Source organism: Myotis myotis, unplaced genomic scaffold (assembly GCF_014108235.1).
Source record: "Myotis myotis isolate mMyoMyo1 unplaced genomic scaffold, mMyoMyo1.p scaffold_m19_p_2, whole genome shotgun sequence".
NCBI lineage: Eukaryota > Metazoa > Chordata > Mammalia > Chiroptera > Vespertilionidae > Myotis > Myotis myotis.
The window spans coordinates 13,479,612-13,501,313 of NW_023416324.1; the positions used below are offsets into that span (position 1 = coordinate 13,479,612).

Genomic DNA, 21,702 nt, shown 5'->3' on the forward strand with positions numbered 1-21,702 from the left:
TCCAATGGAAGTTGGGGCCCAGCGGGGACCCAGAGGCGGCGATGGACTTGGTCGGCGCCCGTGGGCAGGAAAGGCGTTCACGGCGGAGGCCACTCGGCAGAAGGCCGAGGCCGGGTGCGAGGACAGGAGGCGCCGCAGGTTCTGAGAGCAGCAGCGGTTTGCTGGCGAGGCGCGGAGAGACGGAGTGCGAGGGGCCGCGGACAGGGGCCGGGCCTCGGGAAGCGGTCTCCCGCCCGTGAAACATGGCCCCTCAGTCACTCCCCGGGTCCTGAGGGCCGCGGGAGAGCCGGGCGGGCGGCGGAGGCCCCCACCAGGCGCCGGAGGAGCGGGCTTCTTGGGTTGGGGCGCCGGCGTCGCGATTCGCCAGGACTGAGGGCAGAGGCCACCGGGCCAGCAGCGCCGGGAGGAGCTGGGCAGGCGCCTCAGAGGAGCCCGGCGTCACCAGGAGCCCCGCAGTGCTTCCCGACATGCTCCTCTCCGGGAGGATTTCAAAACCTCGGCAACAACCACCGCCGCTCTCGCCCAGCCGCCCAGCAACAGGCGGCGGCCTCGCCTCATTGGCCGGACCCGCCTCCGCGCGTTTTGATTGGCCGTCGTGCCTTCCGGCCGCTCCTGCGCTCTCCACAGCCTCCATTTTGTCGGTGGAGACAGAAGGAGGAAGTCGTCGGGGCCCTGAGGTGCCAGCAGCTGGGTCGCGGTGCTCGCGGGCTGTGTCCGTCCCGTGCCTCGTCTCTCCCTGGAAGGGGAGGGGGCCTCGCTGCCGGTAGGAGCCGCCGCCGCAGTCCCGAGCTTGAAGTCGGTGAGTGGCGGCGCCGTGGGCGCGGCCATGTTGGCGGCCGGGCTCCCCATTGTTGGGGGAAGAAGGCGAGATCCGGGAGCCCGGCGGGGCGGGGGCGGCCGGAGGACCGGGTTCCCGGGGTCCCGGGCCCGGCGGAGACAGGCGGAGGCCCGGCGGAAGAAGCGAACTTCCGGACTCGCGTTGTGGATGACTCAAGGCCCAGGAGATCGTAATTTATTTAAGGCTGTTAAATAGGCCCTTTTACCCTTTCAAGAGGGCTTACTGATGATACCTTCGTTTCTCACTTCTTGGAATATCACGTAAAAATGGAGTCTTGAGTGTCTAATATTGACTGTCGGGAGGCATTTTTATAGCTCAAGACGGGAACTGGCTTGGCGTGTGAAAACTCATTTAAAACGGGGAGGAGTTGAGTTCAGAACCAAAGGAAACTGCGTGATTAGACATGTTGGGAAACAGGCCTCATGAAAACGGATGTGTCGAGAGATGACAGATTTTCTTGGGACTTTAGTAACACGATCTTTTTAGAAAATGAATTTTAAGCTAATTTCTTGTTACGGCTGTAAAGGCTAATGCTTCCTTAGTTTGACTCAACGTTGTGGTCACATAAGCCGTTTGAGAATCTGGGAAGTTCCCGGGAAGAAGATACGAACAGCTTATGGGGGGCTTGCGGACGCCCGTCCGGGCCCCACATTCCCTGGGAGGGGTGCCTGGGTCTCACGGGGGAGAGTTCAGTGATGACAGTTACGGGGAAAAGCAAGCCATCTTCAGATTTCCTGCCTTTAAGTTCAGGAAGTGGTCGGCTATTTCTGTAGTAACCATAAACGATCACTTTTTCTCCTGTGTTTTTTATTTGAATTAAGTCACTTTACTTTTCTAGCTAAGACTTCTCCCAACCGTGTGTGCTGAGGAGACTCAGATGTTGGCCTCAGCTCCTAGGCTGAACTCCGCAGATTGGCCCATGAGAACTTCTGCACTGAGACAAAGGAGAGGACCTGAGAGAAAGCAACATCTATTATCCTGGGCTTGGCAACAAGGAAGAGGACAGGCAGTGGAAATCCTGCAATCTGAAAAGCAGACTGAAAGGTATTTAAAAAATCCACGTTGTGATGGGGTAAACACTTTATGGTAGACTTATCCTTAAACCACTTGTTTTTATTTTTAAGTAGAGGATTTTTCAGATTTGTGGGTAAGGTCATTTTTCTTATAAAGGTAATAACTGCATATAGTGAAGTGTGAACATATAATGAAGTTAAAGCAGCTAAATAGCACATTTTAAATTTTTTTTTTTAATTTTTAGAGAAAGAGAGGAAGGGAGAAAAAAACAGATTTGTTGTTCCATTCATTTATACATTCATTGGCTGCTGCTTGTAATATGCTCTGACCAAGGGTGGAACCGCAACCTTGGCATATCCGGAAGATGCTCTAACCAACTGAGCTATCCTGCCAGGGCTGAGTAGCACATTTTTCAGTCTTCCCCAAAGTTTCTGGAGTAACAGGTTGGTACTCTAGAAGCTCCTTAAAGTTTTGAGTTTTTCTTAATGGAGTCTTGTTTCCATTCACTTACAGGTGACAAAGAAGCTGAAGATGGGTGGTGGAGAGAGGTATAACATTCCAGCCCCTCAATCTAGAAATGTTAGTAAGAACCAACAACTTAATAGACAGAAGACCAAGGATCAAAATTCCCAGATGAAGATGGTTCATAAGAAAAAAGAAAGAGGACATACTTATAACACATCAGCAGCTGCATGGCAGGCCATGCAAAATGGGGGGAAGAACAAAAACTTTCCAAATAATCAAAATTGGAACTCCAATTTATCAAGTCCCAGCTTGCTTTTTAAGTCTCAAACGAATCAGAACTATGCTGGAGCCAAATTTAGTGAGCCGCCATCACCAAGTGTGCTTCCTAAACCACCAAGCCACTGGGTTCCTGTTTCCTTTAATCCTTCTGATAAGGAAATAATGACATTTCAACTGAAAACCTTGCTTAAGGTACAGGTATAAAATAAGATAAAGTACTAATGTTTAAACTGAGTAATATTTAAGGGTAGTTGACAATTGTTTCACACCAAATTCAATACTCAGTAATTAATCTGTGTTAAACCCTGCTAATTTTTGTAGAAAATACAGACTTCATCTTGTTTTGTGTTGCTGTGCACTGTGATGTAATGGTAATATCAGTGCCACTTAAAATAACTAAGTTACTGATAATTGTACTTATATCAAGTATTCTCAATTAACTTTTAAGCAAAACTACTCTAGATTTGGAGAATGTTAAAGGAATCAACTTTTTAAACTCTTGCTTGTTGGGGGTAAAGTAATGATTAAACCGAATGGTGGTGAATGTGGAAGGGGCAGTAGAAGCTGTTTAGAATGAGACTGTATCCTCCATTGGCCCCGTTATATGCAGTGGATAGGTGACTGCAACAAATGTGCCATTTTTTATAGAAAGTTATTTGGTGGTCACAGAGTAACTTTTAAAATAACATTTTTGTATTATAGCACTGCATAGGCTATTCTGATAGTGATTGGCCTCAAATCATCCCTGCAAAGCTTGCTTAAAGTAGGGAGTTGTATAATGTGAAAGTACCTAGGAAAGAGCCATGTAAATACATGTAATATACTTGTAGCATATGTAAAGTTTTACCATTCATCTTAACGAAAATAAGAGTATTTTTAGTATGAATTCACTAATGTAAGACCATGGACTCTTTTTTACACTATGGCCTAATTTTAAAGGTCCAAAATAAAGTTTGCCCTTGTGCTAAAGTGCCAGTGTATGTATAATTGATCTGGTTGTAAACTATATTTCAAAGTAAATCAGTGTCACTGTTTTATATAACTGAAAAGGTTTTAAAGCTTCTAGAACACTTCCTATTTGTAAAAGATGTGAAATGCAGTATGGGACTATTTTAATTGTTATTCTTAAGCCCAAAGATAAGCTTGCTAAAGGTCTATCCAACCTTAAAAATTCATATTGGCTTTGAATATTTTTAACCTATGATACAAGTATATTTAATCATGCCAGTGTTTCATCACCATTAAGAGCAACCAGGGGACCACTTATGCAAAACATGATTTATTGCATAATATCTTGATAACATGTTTGACCTACTTTAAAAATAAATGCTAAGGATGTTAACCAAATAGTAAATTAAAAATGTGTGAAGATCAATTAAAATTCTGTTTGTAGCCCAGCTGGTGTGGTTCAGTGGTTGAGCATTGACCCACAGACCGGGTGGTCACCAGTAAGATTCTGGGTGATCCCAGTGGTGAGTGGACAGGAGGTGGCCGATGTTTCCCTTTCTAAAATCAATAAAAACATTAAAATAATTTGTCAGTGCCCTACTTTCTAATTTGGCAGCTTTTTTTTTTTTTTTTGATATTTTCAGGCAGAATGACCAAGTTATATTTCTCCAAATAAATTAAGGTGAGCTAATGTTGCCCAACTCATAATTATATCCTAAAGGCAAGTTTATGTTGTACTTAAATGTGCATATATGAATTTGAAACACAAAATTAAAGCTTTTTCTACCCAGTACCTTTTTTACTTCATATAAAATATTGCTATGACTGCCTACTACTTATTCTTAGAGTGTACATAATTAACCCAGCTGAAGATCAGGTATGGTTTTAATTACTTGAGACATCCCCCTCCTCCCGCCACTCAAGACTAACAGCAAAAGGCTGCAGGCAAAATAAAGCTTCTGAATTTGCTATTGAGTAAAACAGGTTTAATTACATCTCCTCCTAGTCTACGTTCTAAGGTGATTTAGGTTTATAGAAAAAAAATAAGCACAAGAATTCCTAAAATGAACGAGACCTCTTCTGTTAGAGTATTTGTTGATAATCCTTTAAATTCTACACTAGCATGGCAAGGCTATATTCTCATACAAACTGGGAAATAACTGATTTGTAGGTAATTAACATTTGAGTCTCCATTACTACCCCCTCCATTATACCTGGTGTCATTTCTTTGAATAACACCAAAGGATTGCCAAGGTTTTTTAGGACATTGAGCAATTCTCAGCACAGGTGTCTTTGATAGTTTGATTTGCATACATTTAAATAGTGTAAATTGGGTGGTAAACACAATACAATACACAGGGCGTGGCCTGGCCAGTGTGTTTGTGGTTGAACAGCAACCCATGCACCAAGAGGTCGCTAACTTGATCCCCAGTAGGAGGTGTGCAGGAGGCAGCTGAACCATTTCTCTCCCCTCTCCCTCCCTCTCTCTAAAATAAAAAATATATTTAAAAAGAAAAAAATACGTATTCAGGGGATGTATTGTAGAACTATATACCTGACATCTGTAATTTTGTTAACCAATGTCACCCCATAATTTCAAAGTATAGCGCCGTGCCCTTGGCTGGCATGGCTTGATTGTTGTCCCGTGCTGAAATATCACCCAGATTCTGAGTCAGGGCACACAGCACATGCCCTAGTTGTGGGCTGGATCCCCAATTGGAAGCAGCTGATGTTTCTCCCTTTCTCATAAATAAAAGTGTTAAGACATTTATGATTGGAATGATAGAGGATTGAGGGTGGGGGGAAAGTTTTAACTAACAGCTAAGATAACCTAAATAAAAGGTGAATGATAACATCACATACTTTAGAAAGGTATAAAATAATCACTGTCCTTAAGGAAACCAAAATATACTTATAGGAACCTATCCTGTAGGGCTGAAACCAGCCATATTGTGAGCCTTATAGCAGTCAGTGTTAAAATTTAAACTTATCTTTTGATGGCAGTGTACCTGGAATTTGAGTCCATAACCTATCCTTACATTTAAATTCTGGTTAAGTTCTCTTCCCAAGAGCAAGCACAAAGTGGAAAGAAACGGAAGGGTTTTGGGCAAGTTTTCTAGTGTTTAATTGCTTTCTCATAGGCAGTTACTTTGTAAAACAAGGACAGTGTAACTCCTTAAAACCTTACACACACAAGAAAGCCCCAATATTTTTTGGCTCCTAGACCCGTTTATTTCTCTCTCTAGAATTCAGAGATGTGATCCAGAAAAACTTCACATAGGCCTTTTACTTAACAAACTACGCTAGCAATTATCAATGAAATGAATTTACATGCCTTGCTTTTTATTCCAAACAACAAAAAATCCCATCTTTAATATAAGGGTGAAACAAAGGTTAGGAATACATAAACGTAAAGCACTAAACATTAACAATGTTGGAAGAAGGGGCAGAGGATGAAAACCCTAGAAATAACAACCTTTCCAAAGAACCTTTCCATCTTAGAGATGCCAATAGTTGAATGAAGACAAAAAGGTTGCTTTTACTTCATTTATCAATGAGAACAGTTTATTTCCTGGGATTCCTAAAGGCTTTAATAGACCTCATGGAAGAACGCCATTAGATTATTCCTGAGCTACCCTACTCTGCTGTCTCAAGTCACAGCTCCCCTATTTCAAAGTATCTCAGGGATTTTGCAAACGAGAATATGATCAAAATGTAATACAATATTGAAATTTGGGAAACCAGCCTGGAAAAAGTGTGTCACAACAGCTGTGAGAGCTTGGGTTACATTTAACCTCTTCCATTAAGAAGAGTCACAAAATACTTTTTGCAATTAAACCTATATTATAAATCTATTAATAATCTCCCCTCTCAGTGAACCTTAGATTCCCTTAAAAGTTTAAGCTCTAAAAAAAAATTGTCCATTTGGGAAAAAAAAAAGAAGTGCAGTGCAAAACTGACGAAGATGAACTAAATGAAAAATCATGGACTCTAATCTGCCATTTTCTATGTATCTTGGCCAAGTTCAAAATTAACAAGAGTAAAAATAACCTCCAGTTCAGGATTGAAAAACATACATTAACCTCCAGTTCATACCTCCCCTTAATATGTGTATTCTGCTATATTTTCGAAATCTTTACAAATCCATATTCTTAGATGAATAACTTTAAGTTTAAATGTGGCAGAAACATGACAAAAATATGAGTGATGGAATCAATATATAGGCAAATAGCCCTCATACCCTAATAAGGAACTAAGGAATCCAAAACATTTTGTGATACTATAAAAGTTATTTATTCACTATACACAGAACATGTCCCCTACAAAATGTACATGTCAATCACTAAAAAGTATAACTTGGCGAACATTTTCAGTTACAGAACATACTAAATCAGTTGGGATAACAGCTGTCTGCCTCAAAATAATCTAATTATAGCACCCAGTGTCCTGTATATCTAATGCAAAATGAAATACTTTTGGGGGGATTATTTCCTAATGTGTGTTTGAGGAGTCAGTTAACAATTTAATATAATTCTAGTATATTACAGTCACTGCACAATAAATCAGTTTATTACAGATCAAAACATCATTTTTTCATTATTTGTATTAATGGGATGCAAACAAAAATACCAGATACTTTTTAATGGCAGGTAACCACAAAATTACTTATCTTTGATAGTATATTGGGTTTTATAATTACATTAGGATAATGGTGTAAAATATTGTCAAACAATACACCTCAAAACAATGAGGCCATACTGTAATGTTATTCACTAGATTGTGCTCAGACCTTTATTGAATAAGTGAATTTTAAATCTATTTTCCTCCCAATTATCCAATACAATTTTTGCTTATAGTAAGGGCTCAGTAAATGTTTGCTGAATATGCTAAGAAAGAGGTGAGAAGAGATGTGGAACCTCTTAACTGGATGTCAAGTATTATAATTAGAATTTACCTGGGAATAGTGTTTAAGGAAGATGTAAACTGCACATGGCATACAGGTAAATAAACTCAGATGCCAACAAAGCAAACCATTAAACAGTAAAACACTGGCACTGGAACAAAGGCAATATTTGCCAATAGCAAAAATGTATCTGACTTTAAGAGATAACCAAGAAAAAGTTTATATTGGACCATGCCTTTTCTCACCCAATTTAGTTTCAGACAGACCAAAAGAAGCACTGTAGGAGACTTAAGGCTGTCTACCGTAATATTCAGACATCCTAGTTTCCAGTAATTTATTATGGACCTGTTATCCATGAATCAATATAAACCTATTCAGATTTAGGGATTAGTTTCCACAAGTACAAAGCTGAATTTCCTTTTATTTGTCCTAAAATGCTTACTTTCAAACTTGAAGGGACTTCAATTATTCCATGTAGTTTCAATAACATTCTTTTATCTTTTCAGACCAGAGTCAAAATATTCACACAGTATTCATACTGCAGCACCTTCCACCCACCCTTTGGTCGCTTGAACTGCCCTTCTTTGGTTCTCTTTCCGCTTTCTCAGATCTTTCTTGAAGTGCAGTAAGCAGAACTGTACTGGGAATTCCAGCTGCAGTTTGGTCTTAAATAAAAGAAGGATGTTTGTCAGTTTGGTTTTCTGTATTCTTCTCTGTGGTACACAGGATTTTGTTAGTTGAACTGGAGTAGCAGCTTACTGGGCCAGATTTTCAAGAGAATAGTACAATAGTTCCCAGGGTTATACCTTAATAGCTCATACACTATGTAGCACACCTTTTCTTTCTCACTGAGGCATTATCTGTCATTTCTCTTCTTATTTGGCTTAAAACAAAATATAAAAAGGGAGGTGAAGTGTCATCCCTCACTTGAGTCTTGATGTTTTAGTATATTAAGCACAGTGCCAGACACACAGTAGGTACTCAGTAATTGTGTAACTCAAGTATGTATCCCAAAATTAAAGCACTGTGTAAGGATCCTCATCAGTATCAGTAGGATCCTAACTATCATGGGTTCAACTTTATTATAGTCCTTTTGAAGCTGTTAGATACCTTATTTCAGAAATAACATAGATGAGTCTAAAAATAAGAGACACAAGTAAAAAAATGAAAATATAAGGTCTTTTAATTCTAGAGAGATTGAGAATCATATCCTCAATCTACTTTTCTCAAATTGTAGTCCATTAAAAAAAGAAAACAAACAAAAAAAAAATAACCATCCAACCATGAGAGGACCAGGTCTGGACTCAATAATCTGGCCCTGTCTTTGTGCCTCAATTTCCTTATCTGTGATATGGGGAAAATAAAAGTATCTTTCTAATAGGGTTTTGTGAAGAGTAAAGGAGCTAACACATAAAAAACTTTTAGAATAGTGTCTGGCACATCATAAATACTCAATAACTATCAGCTATAATTGTTGCCATTATTTAGTAGCTGGAATTCAAACATCTAAACCAGCTCCCCAAAATAGTTACCACTTATTAACTGCTCATCAAATTCAATGCAAAAGCATTTTAAACCATGCCATAAACAAGATCTAACATATCTTGTTTAGAACTGGGGAGAGCAGAATTATTGGTCTACCCAATTAAACTTATAATTAGCTGACCAAATTTCACTTTAATGCATATCTTAACACTACTAATAACCTAAGTTATTTAACCCAAGGGGGCTTTGACATTACCTAAGGAATTTTTAAGTACCATGTAAAAGATGTACCTTACTGGTAAGTTCTATTCATTTCCAAAATAAAAGTTAGTTGTGCCTAGAGCAACACTGATTAAAACTATTCCTCAATCTACAAAAGATTGTTTCCATTGTTATTTTAGGATCTCATTAAAAACTATAATAATTCCAGTTAATCATTATTTCCTTCATTTTTGTTTTTATTATAGCATGTTTGCTTCATTTACAGCAAGCAGAAAATAAACTGGGTCTTATTTTGATCCAAACATTGATGTTTTAAAGGTTGTACACAATATTAGTTAAAAAGAACATATAAAAATACCTTTTTAGAAGCTTCTATAAGAAAGAAAATACAGTTTAACCCCACAACTTTCCTCTTTGCTAGAACTGCAAACTACTGCTACAGTTTTAAATAGACTTTTTGTTGTTTAAACTATACATCCAGGAAAATCTAAAAAATTAAAGAAACGTGCATATAAATGATTGCATAGCAGAACATGAACATTAACTGCAAAACAGTAAAGAAATGAGAGTTAGAAATACTATCAAATATACAAAGGTTCTAGAATCAACCCTTTAAACACATTCCACAAACAGTATTTAAAAACCACCTTTTGTTCTTTACAGGCAAGGCCTAGATTACTAAAAGCAAAATTGAAAAAAGCAATCCTCTAAAAGGAGTCGTTTTCCCACAATATTTCTTATAACCTGGCAAGCAAGCAATCTAAAAATTTTAAAGATGCTAGCTTTTATTCTGAAATGAGACTGGACACATCAAGTAACTTTTATTGTTCCTAAAACGATCTCTCAGAGAAATGCTAGAAATTATGAATGGTTAAGGGAACTTTTTCCTCATTTTTAGTCAGGTACTACATCGATAATCAAAGACTCAAAGATGTGACTTGTACTTAAAGTCAGTTCTTTTTCATGGCACCACAGAATCACCTAGAATGGGAGTGTTGTCTTTCAATTTGCCTCACATTAAATAAACAGATGTGAAGAACAAGCCTCCTTCATAAAGAGGTAGGCAAATTTTGATACAAATGCACATACATCTAGTGCTATAAGCATCAAAATTCAGTTCTTTTACACTATGTACACAAACTTCCGGTGAAACAATTTACTTGCTTTTAACAGCAGCAAAAACTAAGTTATTATGGTCAACAATGTTCTTTCAAGTTTAGAGTAACTTAACTACATAAGAGCATCATTTCCTCCTCAAATTTATTTGTCATCATTGACCTGTTCAAATTTTAAGGTGAGTTTTTCTGATGTTTGTATATTTCAAATCTTCTTAGAAACCAGAAAAAAAGCAGTGAAGGCTCCATGTTTCAATAAAAAACTCAATCTCCCTGGAAATGCTACTTAACCCAGTTGCATCATTCCCTAAGAAGGTGGGGTTAAGAAAAGAACTACTCCACACTGTGTCATAAATTAACTATTTTCACGGGCCTAGACATCTTAACAAGACAAAAAGGTCCACCCTGAACCTACATGTGTCTGATCACTCAGTGTACTGTGGCTACAACTTCACTTTTGTATCATTCTATCTTATTAGCAAGCTATATTTCTAGGTTAACAGGTCTACCAAATATGGATATGAGTTTATTTTTAATAAGACAATGTTGCAAATTATGGTCAACCAACATCTTTTCACCAATACTTCAAGCATAAAAAATGAGAATCTTTACAAAAATATACAGAGACACCACAAATTGGTAGCTGCCCATAACATTAAACAAACTGGACTCTTAAGAGTGGCTTCTCAACAGCATATCACTTTAATTATAACCATTGCCTGGTACAGGGAAAACTGACAAATGTTTTGTAAGCATCATTGCAACATTGTATTCCTGATAATTTAAGTAAACCAAACTATGAGTAAATGAATGATACATGCCTAAAAATATCATGGTTTATACTATCAGTGGCCACTGGACTTGGGACTAGTCCAAGACCTTGATCTAGATTTTGACCTAGACCTAGACTGTGATCTTGACTGAGATTTGGATCTAGGTGGTTCTTTTTTCCTTGGTTCCTTTTCATATCTTGAGCCAGACTTATAATGTGTTTTGGAATCTGTTTTAGAGGTGCCTCTAGTTTTGGTGTGAGATGCAGACCTAGAACGTGATTTAGCCTTCATTTCTTTCTTGGGCTGGGACTTGGACCGTGATCTTGAATTGGATTTAGATCTTGAAAAAGATCGATTTCGGTGTTTGAATCTTTCAAAACAGAGGAGAGATACAATTAGAGTAAAAATTAGATTCTATATTAATCAAATTTATTATTTTTAGAGCAAAAGTTCACTCTGAAATTGAAAAAATGTATAAGTCTCTTTCAAAGCAAAGTTATTTACCTATCATTGTCGGAATGGCTTCTGCTACGCCGTGGTCTTCCGGTCGGTCTACTGCTAAAAAGTACACCAGAAAAAGCAAACAGTGACAAATGTCTATTTACAGTCTTATAAAGTTTCTAATTAAAAAAGTGAACCATAAAACTTTTAAAATGAAAACACTAAAATATTTTTAGTCTCAACAAAGCATACAATGTATATAATTAGAAGTACACAAAAATTTTTAAAAATGTAAAGCTAACAAACATAAATCTTTATTGATAGATCACTGTGCTACATCACACTTACTTTCTAGGACTATAGGATCTTCTATAGTTGTAATCAAAGGACCGACTTCTTGATCTCCTTCTTTCATAACTTCGGCTTCTAGAACGCCTGTATCTGTCATAATCATCATAACGTGAAGAACTGTACACATTCCTCCCTTCCTTGGCTTTCATCTGATTTGGAGCTATGAAATACACGGAACAGAAACACTTAGAAAATATATAAATGACTTTTGAACTAAATTTTATTTTGGAATCATCTCACCCTGACTTTCATTCATTAAGAATACAATTAACAATGATAAAATACTTACTGGTAACCTATGAACAATGTGTCAAAATGCAGTAATAGCCCTAGCCAGTTTGGCTCAGTGGATAGAGTGTTGGCCTGTGGGCTGAAGGGTCCCAGGTTGTAGGCGCCATCCCCCAGTAGGGGGCCTGCAGGAGGCAGCCCATCAATGATTTTCTATCATTGATGTTTCTCTCTCTCCGTCCCTTCCTCCAAAATCAATTAAAAAAATATTTTAAAAAAGGCAGTAATATATTGTCATACAATTTTAAGAGGCCACAACAAAGAAAAGCATGAGAGAGCTAACATTTACTGAATCTGAATGCCTTAGACACACCCACCCCCCTAGACAGCCCTCAATATTTATGTTATCTCATTCAATACTAAGCAGGTATTTTACATGTGTATGTATGCATAAATAACATAGTGAACACCCAGGAACCCGTCATCTGACCCAAGACCTAGAGATTACCAATAGTTTATGTTTACCTAAGCACTCCCCCTCTCTTCATCAGCTATTTTAATCACTATATTTTTATACCCTGTCCAAGGTATCAATGGTTGGGACAGAATTCAAACCCAGGTCTATCTGATTTCAAAGCCTGTACTCCTGCCTCATTAGCACAGTTAACACCTGCATACATTAGCACAGTTAACACCTGCATACTAATAAAAACCACTAATATAAAATCTATTCTAGGTTTAATCTACATAGCCTTTCCCACTCTAATTCATAGCTATATACACTCACATAATCACCCAATTATGTTTTAAAGGAAGAAAAATAGCTCAAGAGACCCAAAATTTTCTGGATTTTATCCTTCAATTTCACTCCCAGTATATTAAACATGCCACAGCTGATAGCATCAATGTACTTGAGAGTGAGTCCAAACATAATTCAGGCATTCCTATCTCCACATTACCTTATGTCCACCCCAAAACTTTGTAATACATCTAAAAATATGACGAAACAAAGTATTCAAGATACTCTATCTCAGCGGTTCTCAACCTGTGGGTCGCGACCCCCCCCTTTTTTTGGGGGGGTGTTGAACGACCCTTTCACAGGGGTCGTCTAAGACCATTGAAAAACACATATATAATTACAAAATGTTTTTGTGATTAATCACTATGCTTTAATTATGTTCAATTTGTAACAATGAAATTGGGGGTCACCACAACATGAGGAACTGCATTAAAGGGTCGCGGCATTAGGAAGGTTGAGAACCACTGTTCTATCTTTTCAAATGATGCTTTATAAACATATCAGGCATAAGGGTACTTACTCTTTCGATCTCCCTGTGCAAACTGTATTTCAATTTGGCGACCACAAATCCATTTTCGGTCCAAATTATGTAAAGCATCTTCGGCATCACGAACATCTTCAAATGTGCTAAATGTTAAGGGGCTTGGGAAATTTTGCGAACTTTGATAATGAGTGAAAGTTCACTTGGAAAATCTTGAACAATTCACAATATTATTAATCTCTCATTATTACTTTAGAACATCTATCAGACCCCTCACTAGCTGGCTGAATCAGCTATAAATACTTCACAATATTAAAGCACTTGTGAATTTCCAAGGCATACAATTGAAAACACATGTGAAAAAATAGTCACACTACTATTGAAATAAATTATAGCTGAAATAACCAAATAATCCTATCAAAAAACTTTCCTGTTTTAAGAATTAACTTTACAAAATAAGACAAAAAGAAAAACAAGTGTCAGTTCTGTTGTATGTTAAAACAAAAATCTCTTAAAAAATAAAACCAAAACTTTTTTCTATTTTTATTTCAAATGAAAAAAAGAAAATGCCAATAGTTCTTGTGTAAGCAAGCAGAATGAATATACCTCACCTACAAGAGGAAAGCATTAACCTTAAATTTTGCTGTTTTTTCTCAAACATATCTAACACTATTGCTTACCGTAGTAGTCTTCCTTTATACCACACAGGGAAGAATGGTTAACTAGCCACTTGCAATAATGTAATCAAAACAGAATCAAGAAATACTCAAGATATCACTGTACCAAACGTGTATTACAGCCATGCACAGACACGCATGCTCTCAAGAAATAACTGACCATTTCTATAAAGATTCCTGGACTGAAAAGCCGTAACATCAATGATACTAACACAGCATCCAACCAAGAAGTGAGTTTGGGACTACCTTTAACCTGAGAATTTCGATATTATCTAGCAACATAAAGCAGGAACTCTTGGTCCCCATTTTGTTTTTTAATATATTTTTATTGATTTCAGAAAGGGAGAGGGAGAGACACATCAATGATGAGTATCTTTCATAGGATGCCTCTTGCACACCCCACATTGGGGATGGAGCCTGCAACCTGGGCGTATGCCTGACTGGGAATCGAACCATGACTTCCTGGTTCATACGTAGATGCTCAGCCCTGAGCCATGCCAACTGGGCTCTTGGTCCCTGGTTTTTATCTCAGAGGCTAAGTTGCCTTGTTCTCTCAATGTCAGCAATAATACCATAAACTCTTGGCTTTTCAGTTATTCTGTCTAAATTTAGTGCCTTTCCTAAAACCACCATTCTAATGGAAGCCAAGCACATATTCAGAACAGTACTTGATGTAAAAGCTTTGGAAAGGGAGCTAGTTAGGTTTGAGTGTGGATTTTCATTTTATCCTAAGGCACGATTTAAACTTGCCTATTTTTCTATTTCTTAAATTTGAGATATTTTTGAGAGCAGAGTGAAAACTACTCCAAGTGACACTTTCCCTCCCTCTCCCCTTCAAGACTGACACTGATATTCTTTTTTCCCAGAGACTAAAAGGTTGGCCTCAATAGATTTCCTATCTTTTTGTTCTGAAAAAAATTAAGGACCATGTGGGTTTCCAGCTCCCCTTTCCTGAGGACATTATTATATGTGAGTTAATGTAGAGGGAGAGGTTATTCCAAGTCCAAAATCATAGGACCTTCAATATGACAAGACAAAGACTGATTGGGAATTTAATACTGTAACAGATCAGCCTTCAGGGTTAATGCAGTTGGGTTCTAAAATAATTAAAAGAAACAGGTTCACTTAATGGGTATACTAATTTATTTGTTACTTCAAGCAACAAAATGTAATAAACTTTTAAGGGACTTAGATCAAGAGGTGTAAAAATTATTAATGAGACCAAATCATCAGTTTTAGCTATCCTCAAAACCAGAATCCTGGATTGGATGAACAAATGGCAAGGTTCTACGCTACCTTTAAGAGAAGGCAAGTGGCCACAGAAGGGGCAGCCAAATGTCGTGCTGATGACACATATGGAGAAATTGATACTCAGTCTTCTTAAAAAAAAAAAACACAACACAAAAAGAACAAACTACTTTAAGAGCATAGAAAAGATTATCCTATATAATAAAAGGCCAATATGCAAATCAACCAGTTGCCATGATGTGCACGGACCACCAGAGGGCAGACGCTCAATGTAGGAGCTTCCCCCTAGTGGTCAGTACTGGGAACCTCTCCCGCCTCAGTCGGGAGTGGGCCTAGGCTGGCAGTCAGACATTCCCTGAGAGCTCTGGGACTGTGAGAGGGCACAGGCCAGGCTGAGGGACTCTCCCCAAGTGCACGAATTCCGTGCACTGGGCCTCTAGTATGTGTATAAAAAAAGGCAATTTTCCTTTAGATGACAACTCTTTCTGTCTCAAGTATCACATACTCTTGAGTCAAACTACTGCTGATCCTGGGTCACAGGCCACTCTAAAACCAGGTCAACATTGTAAGCCAGAATGCATTGCTACTTAAAAAAGTCAAATCAGACATCTTTTATTCTTTGTAATACAGCTTTGCAACAAACTGCCACAACTGTCCTTGATCACTGGCCCTGTGGGAGTAGCAACTTTCCACATTTGCTCATTAAGTCTCACTAGGATTCCACTGTTTCTTCCTTTTTTAAAATAATGTTTTCCCATTATTTATTGATTTCAGAGAGGAAGGGAGAGATAGAAACATCAATGAGAATCATTGATCAGTTGCCTCCTGCATGTCCTCCCATTGCGGATCAAGCCTGCAACTCAGGCATATGCCCTTATCCGGAATCAAAACTGGGACCCTTCAGTCCTCAAGCCTATGCTCTATCCACTGAGCCAAACCGGCTAGGGCTCTGCTAAGTTTCAAGAGACTTACTGAACTTAAGCAATAAGAAATAAATTTCCCTAGCCTGAAGCACACAGCCCAAACCTGTCTCAGAGAGATGATCTCAGTGAAGTAATGTCACTGTGAAACTCTGGGCCAGGGAATGATTTCCAAAGGCCTTTTCCAATCTACTCAGAGCCAACTGATCATAAGTGCTAAAGCAGTGCATGGTCAGCAGGAATCAGAGACCCAAGTTCCAGAAGTTAGGAAGATGTGTGTGCTCCACAGCAGCCACTTTAAAATCTATAAACAGTTTCTCCAGATCTGACCCTGCAACACAACCAGAAGCGTTTCTAAGTAGTTCCCAGTGCATGCATCTCTCTTCTTTTAAGCATAAGCATGGCTCTGTGGAGTCAGATTGACCAGAGAACCTAATGCTACTACTCTCAAGGGCACTGCCTACTATCCTATGGCATCTGACCACCTGGTCCAAAACAGAAATATGCTAAATTGTATGCTTAACACATTACATCCTGGTACACTTTAACTTGCAAAGCTAAGAAAGTGCATTATATAAGACCACAATCACAACATCAAAGGCCCACATAAATCAAGTTACAGGTTTTGTCCCTAGACCAAACCAGAATAATTTTGAAAATTAACTGCTTACAAAACATGAAGGGAAGAAAAAAAAAGGAAAATAGTTGTTCTGTAGGATACATCAGGTATGATTCCTTTAATCTTGGCCATCATTCAACTTCATCTTGACCTTTAACTCTTTAAGTGCTTGTCAGAAGGACTTGTCATGAGATGCTTGGCCAAATATGACAGATGGCTTTATCTTTAACTTTGAAAAACAACCTTTTCCCCCTTTTGTAGATAAAGCGAGGCTTTGTCTCCCATTAGGCTTGTCCTTCTTCCAGCTTTTCTTTACTTTTTCTTTTCCCAAACTCTCCCTTCTCTTCAAGCCTGATCCTTAAGAGGTCTTTGGCTTGTCTACTTGCCTTAAGTGTTGAACTCTACTCTAAAGGTTCTTTCATGCTTTCTCTTTGGGGTCGCCATAACTGTACAGCTTTACATTCTCTGAGGTAACAACAGAGGACAGCAAATTAGGGGACAATATTAAAGAGTTTACCTCATTGTTATACAATTTGTTTCGATCAAGTGATTCAAATTAACAAACAAGAATACCAAACTTTTCATTGCTAAGCACAAGAACATATTAACTTTTAATTTGACTTACATTAAAGGTGGTAGAAATCAGAGTGTATTCAAATTAAGTCACATGCTATAATCATTGATTTGAGTTTCAGCAGCATACAGGGGAATTTAAATGTCTTACTATTTTGTATTAACTTAAACAGAGCAATGTGAGTTAGAATTAATTTTAAAAAATGGAAGACATAGACATTTATTAAAGGACAAAAGTAAACTACTTTTTAGATGTTACCTCTTACATAAACTTGAATTTCAAACTTCAACACCCCTCACTAATCAGCCATCTGAAGAAAGGATATTGAACATAAGCAAATCCTCTTGGACGGCGAGTGTAGAAATCAAGTGGAACATACACATCAACTATAGGACCATAACGACCAAATTCACGTCGTAAATCTTCAGACCTAAAACATCATAAAAAGACCCCAAATTTTTATGTTCACTTCCTTAAAAAGACTTTCTTTGTAAGAAACAGGTATCTTTTTTTAATATCTCAGTTAATGAAAAGGACTGTCTGTGTCCCTGGGTGACCTGAAACAGACAAGCTTTCTAAATCTCAATATTAAGAACCAATTTTAAGAATATACAAAAAAGATACATAGAGGCAATGTATCTTTCTGATAAAGGAAGGCTGGAATCCAAGATTTAGGAAGTTAAAAAAATGGAGTTTATGATAAAATCCTTACTGTTTTACAATACCAGGAAAACAGGCATTTAAGGGTACTTGATCACAATTTATCTCTATTGTTTATCCACATCCTTCATTTTTCACAAAAGGCATAGTAGCATTAGGTTGTATGTAGGTACTGCTAACGAGTTTAATAGTTTTAAGTCAACTGTACTCTGAATCATGCCAAACACACATATTCACCCTAAAATTGTAGCGACATGTTAAACAGTTCAAAAGTAATGTTGCAAATACATATAACTCCTTAAAAATGTCAAATGACAAAGGGGAAGTTTTTCTAGAACGCTAGAATAATCACTACTGCTTACTTTCCCTACTTAAAATCAGGACAGAAAAATGTAGATTACACAAAGATAGCAAAAACATTTTATTTCGGGGGGGGGGGCGGGGAAGAGTAGAGGGATTATTTGTGAAATATAAACTCTCATTTTGTGATAAGATCTCTTTCAAAAAATTCTAACGGCAACTCCAAGCAATTAAGGGAATTGTGAGAACAAAGGCAGGTTCTGGACTAATCCAATTTAGTAATCAGCGTCCTCCCGGCAGAGGCTCCTTAAACCCCCGTTCTCCAAGGGCGACCAGTATATCCGGGAAATGGGAAGAACGAGTTCGTACCGTTTAACTGAAAAAATGTGATGTTCCAAATCTCAACAATATTCCCTTTCTTTAAAGGTCTCCATTTTAAATACCACAAATATAAAAACAAAAAAAGGGATATCAAATGCTTCGCCGCACTCCCCTCCCCCGATCCGTTATTTCGCCGCAAAATTTTTTTAATTAAAAAAAAAATAGAGAAAGAAAAAGATCCCTGGCCGAGGGGGGCGTGCACCTCAAAGAATGTGAACTTCAATGGGGAGCGGATGTTGGCCGCGGCAGGGGGTGGAAGCAGGCGAGGAAGCCAGGAGAAAGGGGCCCCGAGCCGCCGAGGGGGAGGGGGAGAGGGACGGAAACCACGCCACGCGGTCCGCGCGGCCCGGGAGGACCGGGGGCGCCGCCCTCGCTCCCACGCGGCGGTAGGGCCGGCGGCGCGGCCTGGTCCCAGCCTGAAACCCGCCATCTTCGACCCTCCCCTCCCCCGGCCCCGCGCGCCGCCGCCGCCAGGGTCCTCCCCGAGCGCCTGCGGCCTCCTCGCGTAGACCTGGAGCCCCTTCCCTGGACTTACCGGGTATCGTCGGCCACATTCCTTACGAACAGAGACGTGTTGGGGGGACGCAGGTAGCGGGACATGACGACTGCGTGAGTCTCGGCAGGAGCACTAACGGGCTCAACAAACCGTCCAAAGCTCCAGCACTGAATCCTCACACACACTGCCAGAGGGCTCCGCTACGGCAACTGCCTCTTATCGCGAGACTTCACTCCCGCCTCCACTGCCCCACCCCCTACCTGGGCGCCGCGCCGGGACTGGCGACGGTCCTTTCCCGCGAGATCTTTCGGCGCGCGCCTGCGCATGCGGGTGGCTGGGATACGTGCCGCAGCCAGGTTCTCATTCATTGGCCGCTCGCGCCGCCTCCTCCCTTCCCCCCAGCGCGCGTTTTCTTTCTTTAATGCCTTTTTTCCCGCCCTTACATTCCTTTCCTCCCTGCCCCCTCCACCAAGTCAGAAAGCAGATATAGATATATAGATACATTTTTTTACCCCTATGCCAAACTTTACAGTTATTACTAACTGAACGGAGTTTTAGACATTATAATTCAGAGAGGCCACCATATCATACGATGTCCTGCGTGGTCCAAATTATGCGCTGGCTTTTATTAGATCACTGACCAGCAGGAGAATTTACAGCTTCTCCGATTGAGTTGTGAAAGGGGAGTATGTGTGTCCTTGGAAGGCGATGGGCCTGTCTCTCCCTCGCTGTCTGCACTCCCTGGGCGCACTCCCCGAGGGCTTTTGTCCAGGCTGCCCCTCGCCCAGACCCTGCATGGCCAATTCCTCCACTCTCCACGCTGTTTCCTTCTGATTTTACGCATTCTCAACTTTTTGGTTGCAACTCAAACTTCACATCTGAGTCTCAGTTGTCAACTACAGTGCATTGTATTTCAGTGGTTCTCCAACTTTTCGGTTTCAGAACCCCTTTACAAAGGATTTACATCACTCTGTGACAACTTACGGAAGACTCCAAAGAGCTTTGTTTATGAGGGTTATAGTTATTAATATTTACTGAATTAGAATTTAAAATTATGAAAATTTGGACACAACACACAAGCAGACCTTGCACTACCTTTCAACACATATCATATAGCCCCTGGAAAACTCCACTCTGCATTTGTTAGAGAAAATGGCAAATAGTGTAGTATAGTTTTGACCTTGGAGATCACCTTGAAAGGGTCCTGGGACCCCTCCCAGACCACAGTTAAGGAACCATTCTCTGCTCTTATCAGACTCCATTTTTGGAGCTGAAGGGATCACCTTTTAGAATGCCTCTGGCATGCAGCTCACTGCCACACAGATAGCAGGGACACAGTCCTGTTTAATTAAATGAGCTTTTAAAAGCAGTATTTTTGTATCCATCAGCATCCAAAGCAGTCAAGTTGTTTGACATGGATGATGATAGTCTACTAGTATTGTATTCTAAGGAGCTATTGTTTTTCTACATTATGTTTTCCAAGGTTTGGACACAATTTATTAAAACATTTACTGATTACCTAGTATGTCTCAGACATTGTGCTAGATGCTGGAAGTTCAGTGATGTAAAACATGGAGCTTGTTTCCATAGAAAATAAGTACGTAAACAACGAAAATAATTGCAGATTTGTAATATGAGACAGTAATATGATAGGCTTGGGTTTCTAAAAGATTTTTTCCCTAAAAACAGGTTTGCACAGTGTTCACTGCAAGAAGGAATATACCTGCCAAGGACTCCTGATGGTTAATTGAGCTCAGACTCAGAGTCTAGCAGCCTTGCTGACAGGGTCTCTCACAAAAACGCTGCATTTTAGGGAAAAGGCACAGATTATGCTGCCAAACCCTGTGTACTGCTTTCCTCCCTCTGAGTCGACCCTTACAAAGGAGTTCTTGGAACCTCTTTTGACCAATTGGGAGAGACCTGCCGCATACAATCAGAGCTGTACAAATATGTCCTCCTTTGCATCTTTATTGACCAATCTATAATCACCAATCAGGATGCTCAAAGCTGACCAATCATGACAGTGCTATTTGGATCAATAAAACTGCACATTTGGATTCCTCATTTGCATAAAAATGAACCAGGGAGGGTACTTTGTAAAAGTACCTTTGTCTCAGGGGAGCGCACTTTCCGTTTCCAAACTGCTCATCTGATTAGAGTTTCTTGCTCGACACTGTCTCAGTTTCCGTGGGCAAACAATCAGTTAGAAGCATGCTCTTTAAATTTGTTTAATAAGACATGCCTGGCATTCCCTCTACTGTATACCTTCTTACTCTAATATGTAGACTGAGGAGGATTCAGTGTTCCTGTTTACAGATTCCTTACTTGTGGGTTGGAAACTCTGGGGTACACAGAGTTTATTCACCTATGTCTCCCATTAGCTCTGCTCTGTGGTGAATTCACTGCTAATGCACACAGTTTTTAAAATCATATTCCTTAGATGATCTATTCTTGCACATAGATTGCTACCTTGAATCTGTTTAA

At 39.5% G+C, this 21,702-nt stretch overlaps 2 protein-coding genes across 12 annotated transcripts; one reads left to right on the forward strand and one right to left on the reverse strand.

Annotated features, from left to right (window-relative positions):
* Nucleotides 1–621: 621 nt before the first annotated feature.
* PNRC2 (proline rich nuclear receptor coactivator 2) lies at nucleotides 622–4,129 on the forward strand. 2 transcript variants are annotated; one of them, XM_036352591.1, is made up of 3 exons: nucleotides 622–799; nucleotides 1,677–1,882; nucleotides 2,366–4,129. In XM_036352591.1, exon 3 carries the CDS (start codon nucleotides 2,384–2,386, stop codon nucleotides 2,798–2,800), a length of 417 nt encoding a protein of 138 aa, XP_036208484.1. In that variant the 5' UTR covers nucleotides 622–799; nucleotides 1,677–1,882; nucleotides 2,366–2,383; the 3' UTR covers nucleotides 2,801–4,129. The 2 variants fall into 2 exon arrangements, with proteins under 2 accessions (XP_036208484.1, XP_036208485.1); XM_036352592.1 differs by having other exon boundaries at nucleotides 1,682–1,882.
* A 2,685-nt stretch (nucleotides 4,130–6,814) lies between these two features.
* On the reverse strand, nucleotides 6,815–19,459 carry SRSF10 (serine and arginine rich splicing factor 10). Of its 10 annotated transcripts, XR_004974401.1 has the most exons (8): nucleotides 19,258–19,457; nucleotides 17,707–17,811; nucleotides 13,383–13,486; nucleotides 11,833–11,995; nucleotides 11,548–11,601; nucleotides 11,312–11,413; nucleotides 9,514–9,642; nucleotides 6,815–8,113 (listed from the first exon to the last, which is right to left on the reverse strand). XR_004974401.1 is itself a non-coding variant. In XM_036352583.1 (7 exons), exons 1-7 carry the CDS (start codon nucleotides 19,320–19,322, stop codon nucleotides 8,053–8,055), a joined length of 654 nt encoding a protein of 217 aa, XP_036208476.1. In that variant the 5' UTR covers nucleotides 19,323–19,457; the 3' UTR covers nucleotides 6,815–8,052. The 10 variants fall into 10 exon arrangements, 9 of the variants coding, with proteins under 9 accessions (XP_036208476.1, XP_036208478.1, XP_036208475.1 ...); XM_036352583.1 differs by lacking the exon at nucleotides 9,514–9,642; XM_036352585.1 differs by having other exon boundaries at nucleotides 6,815–9,642.
* Between the last annotated feature and the right edge of the window lie 2,243 nt (nucleotides 19,460–21,702).